Source organism: Durio zibethinus, chromosome 3 (genome assembly GCF_047325235.1).
Source record: "Durio zibethinus cultivar Kanyao isolate XHJ-2024 chromosome 3, ASM4732523v1, whole genome shotgun sequence".
In the NCBI taxonomy this organism is placed as follows: Eukaryota; Viridiplantae; Streptophyta; class Magnoliopsida; order Malvales; family Malvaceae; genus Durio; species Durio zibethinus.
Window position 1 is genome coordinate 34,970,076 of NC_143164.1, and position 4,571 is coordinate 34,974,646.

At 35.7% G+C, this 4,571-nt stretch overlaps 1 protein-coding gene across 3 annotated transcripts; it reads left to right on the plus strand.

Moving 5' to 3' along the window:
- The first annotated feature begins 368 nt into the window (after positions 1 to 368).
- On the plus strand, positions 369 to 3,507 carry LOC111283494 (putative WRKY transcription factor 21). 3 transcript variants are annotated; one of them, XM_089758662.1, is made up of 4 exons: positions 609 to 764; positions 1,086 to 1,912; positions 2,075 to 2,200; positions 2,991 to 3,507. In XM_089758662.1, exons 2-4 carry the CDS (start codon positions 1,134 to 1,136, stop codon positions 3,130 to 3,132), a joined length of 1,047 nt encoding a protein of 348 aa, XP_089614788.1. In that variant the 5' UTR covers positions 609 to 764; positions 1,086 to 1,133; the 3' UTR covers positions 3,133 to 3,507. The 3 variants fall into 3 exon arrangements, with proteins under 3 accessions (XP_022727816.2, XP_089614788.1, XP_089614787.1); XM_089758661.1 differs by having other exon boundaries at positions 643 to 933; XM_022872081.2 differs by having other exon boundaries at positions 369 to 1,912.
- The last annotated feature ends 1,064 nt before the right edge of the window (positions 3,508 to 4,571 follow it).

The following is a 4,571-nucleotide window of genomic DNA, read 5'->3' on the forward strand; positions in this document are numbered from 1 at the left end:
TATTATAATTTAATTCATAAAATTATCAAATATAAACTTTTTAACAATTTATCTTATTTTCCTACCATAAAACAACTTTTGGGAAGCCAATTGCAATTTAATACTGAATCATATTCCCTTTCTAAAGGGTGCAATTCATATGCTTTAGGATCCTTCGTCCAAAGTTGGGACAAACAGTAAGAAGTAAAAATCAAATGAAAATCAAGTTGCAAAGTAAGTCACAGTAAGTCCCAAATCTTGACCAGCTTCTCAGCGACTCTGCAATCTACAATACAAGACAGTAAGAAACCTCAAAACACATCTGGTTCTGGTAGAAGTAAAACTTGGTCTTATAAAAATATATATATTTAAATTAAAAAGGAAAAAATGAAGGAAGGAAGGCATTAATTAAAGTCAGAAATAGCAGAAGAAAAAGAATAAACCAAGGTCTTAGCTTAGGACCCACGTTCAAATCTGTGACAGAGACGGCAGTTTCATTTCTTCAGCTCCTGTTCTGCTGCTCAAACGCCCCCTTTGTTTTTTTAAATCTCTTAATTTTTCTCTCTCTCTTGAATTTCTTCGTTGTTGTTTCTCTCTCTAATTTTTTTATTATTAAAATATTATTAGTAGTAGTAATATAATAGTAGAAAGGTGAGAGAGGTGGGGGCTTTGTTTTGTTATGGCCGTTTGTGAATTCACTCAAAGGCTAATGCAAAGTCTTCTCTTTCACACCTTTCAATCTGAAAAAACATGGGAAGAAGAATCTAGGGTTTGACAACACCAAGGTCTAGTTTTTTTTTTTTGCTGCTTTTCTCTTTGTTTTCTTGAGAGAGCTGTTTCTTCTTTGATTCTGGTTTCTGGCTTCTTTTTTTTTCCAATTTTTTTGAAGGACTGGTTGAATCTGATTTTCTTGGTCTTATATGTTTTGAAAACGGAAAAAAAAGGCCCTTTAAGGTAAATTTGGTTTAAATTCTGTTGAAAAAGTCATTGTTGGGTCTTTGGTTATCTGAAAGTTGAATTTTTTAGTGATAGTTTTTTTTTTTTTTTTGTTCAAAGATCTAATGTTTTAGTAAAATTTGCTGCTTTTGTTGTATGTTTTGATTTAGGTCATTTGTGTTTGAGGAATTAGATTTTCCTTTTTTGGTTTGGGTAACATGGAAGAAGTTGAAGAAGCTAACAAAGCAGCAGTAGAGAGCTGCCATAAAGTTTTGAGCATTTTGTCTCAGCCTCAAGATCAGGTTCATTATAGAAATTTAATGGCTGAAACTGGAGAAGCTGTTTTTAGGTTCAAAAGAGTAGTTTCTCTTTTAAACGCTGGTTTGAGACATGCTAAAGTAAGGAAGCTAAGGAAATTACAAACTCCGATTCCTCAGAGCATCCTTTTGGATAACCCACACCATAAGGCAACAGATTATCCATCCAAGAATTTGCAGCTTGGTTACCATGAAAGCTCACTTCAAGAACTGAGTTCTCTTGCTAAGAATTCTCTCTATTTAGGAAATCCATCTTTGGAATTGAGTTCAAATGGGAAAAACCCTCTTCAACTCCCGCAACGGGCGCCATCCGGCCACTATCATTTCCTCCAACAGCAGCAACAGATGCAACAAAGGTTACAGTTCCAACAGCATCAACAGCAACAGCAGCAAATGAAACATCAAGATGAAATGATATTTAGGAAGAGTAATAGTGTCATTAACTTGAATTTTGATAGCTCTGGCTGCACGCCTACTATGTCATCAACTAGGTCTTTCATTTCATCCTTGAGTATTGATGGTAGTGTAGCTAAATTGGATGGTGGTAATAACTTCCATTTAATTGGGGTACCTCGATCCTCAGATCAGGGTTCTCAACAGAAAAAGAAGTGTTCTGGCAGAGGAGAAGATGGGAGTGTCAAATGTGGAAGTAACGGTAGATGCCACTGCTCGAAAAAGAGGTTAGATTCTCTTTTTCCCTTATTTATCTATATATAATTGTGTTCTTCATATTAATTCTTATAATTGCGTTCTTCATATTAATTCTTATAATTGCTTCTTTTTCCATTTATGGAGAAAGGATTTGATCTAGTTTTTTACTTTTTCCATGGCTCTGTTGGTAGGAAACATAGAATAAAGAGATCAATCAAGGTGCCTGCTATCAGTAACAAGCTTGCTGATATTCCTTCTGATGATTATTCATGGAGGAAATACGGGCAGAAACCAATCAAGGGTTCTCCTCACCCTAGGTAATGATCGTCATCTTTTATATTTATCAGACTGGATTTGACATATTGTTATGCGAATTTTTGTGTTGCCCTGCTCAGTTTTGCTTGTGACATTACAAATTTAAGTGCATACAGGAACTTTTAGATTGAAAAAGACAAGTAATTAAACTTGTTACTATATGATCTTAATTCTTAGTGTCTTGAGTTATCTGATTATCACTGCCAGGAAGTGTTACTGACTTAGAAGTGGATAAACAAAGAGCTTTTTCTTACAGGAAACATTGTTGCAAAACAGTTATTTATTATGTGCAAAACGGCCTTTAGTATTTAGGAAAACCAGACTTTTTTTTGTTTAGGTATTACTTTTGTTGACAATTTCTAGCACTACCGAATCAGCTTCTTTCCATTATATAGTATTTGTTTATAGATGTGCTTTAACTGCATTGAATGAGTGCTTAGTCTTGATGATATGTTAAAGGAAACTGTCAAGTGTTTGAAAATTTCCATCCATGGTGAAGTAAACCTTAACCTCTTCCTTTCTTCCCATAATCATGTCACATATGGTGTTCAAGATTTTGATTCTGTTTTACTGTTTACTCAGCATGGCCACACCGAATGAATTAGCATTATTTGAAGTAGAGGTGCATTTGCTTTTTTTACGTATTAGTGTTTAAATTGGTGATTAGCAATTCTGCTTGTTCTAGTTGCTCCTTTAAAGTGTTTAAAGAAAGCTTGTTTATTTCATGCACGATTATTGGAATCTGTCTAAATTTATTGACTTAGGAGGCTTTTGTCATTTTAACTGGTGCAGGGGATATTATAAGTGTAGCAGCATGAGAGGTTGCCCTGCAAGGAAGCATGTGGAGAGGTGCTTGGAAGAGCCATCGATGCTTACTGTTACCTATGAAGGTGAGCATAACCACCCGAAGTTACCATCACAATCAACAACATAGTCTCACTGGAAACTCTGTTAAGGTTGCTTCAAGCCTTTCAATGTTCAATCTGTTACCTTTTCAATGGTTGGCTTGACTTGCTCCTGTACATATTTTGCATGGTTCAAGCATGGGATATATCGGAGCAGTTTCTTTTTCTTTCTTTCTTTTTTTTTTTTTGGGGAGGGGGAGGGGGGGGCTTCATATGGTTGGCTTTCCAAGCCTTTTTAACAATTTGGCAGCCGGCATTAGGCCTGGTGCTGGACCAAAAGAAATTGTAGAATTGGGGTTTAAATTGTAAGAACTGTTTCATCTTTCATGGCAATCAATGCTTGAAAGGGGTTGAACTTTTTGAATTGAATGAAAATGCCATCTGTGCTGCTCAACTTGTTGCTATTGGTGTTTGGTTTGGACTCTTTACGAGCAAACAAGGGTTGTGGGGCTGCATTTCTCTGCTCTGTAACAGGCCTTAAAAAGGAATTTATTCCACAGGGTGCTGCTGTCGATAAATGGGGTGTGTCTACGGGTGAATATGTTTGGAATCAAGCTAAAATTGTAAAAAATGTCCAACCATGAAGTTTTGGTTATAACGTTAAAGTTTCTTTTCACTTTCTGGGTTTGTTTTTCATCATTTTCTGTCAAACCTTCATCAAAGGCTTCAACAGGGTCTCTGCAATATTGCACCTACAGCTGGAAACTCTGGGACATCACATGAGTTCGGTGTACGAAACTGGTTCAGTTTAAAGATGGGGTGAGTGAGCAAACCAATTATATTGCATATACAAAATGGTTTCTGAGTTTGTTGAGCCAATCTGTTTCCATTTTCTTGTTTGTTTCCGCTCTCGTGAAGAATTATTGAAGTCAAATTCTAGCGAGCCTTTGCAACAAGGCATGTGAGTTATGTAGACTGACCAACATGGGCAACATGCTTCGACAACACATTGCAGTAGCATTCCCTCTTCCATTGGCATAACTCCGTTCCAAACAAAAGGCTTGAATTTCCTCTGATCTCCTTTGTCCTAAACTTGCTTGAAAATGGTAGAATTTTCATTGTATTCAATTAAACCTAATATATGGAATTCAACTTTTACAATATATCTTAATAGGTGTATGGCAATGACATCCCTTAATAGGTATATATCTTAATATCAAATCTGTTAGATATTATTTCTAAAAAATTATTGTGTGAATCAATTGAATTAAACTCTAGAGGAGGGTGTTATGAAATTCTCTATTTCTTGCTTTTTAAAGGAATGATGATGGAGTCAAAAGTCTGTCATTCTCAAACTCAAAGTTGAATTTGGTTAAAAACCTAATGTGTTTCAAACCACTGGTAATAATTGATGCAAAGTTAGGTAATAAGTAAGATGGCTTGAAAGGAAAATGAGGTGGGACGAGCTAGCAATGTGTTAGTTGGAGAATGGGATCTCCAATCAGAAAAATCAATCTGTTTTAAATAC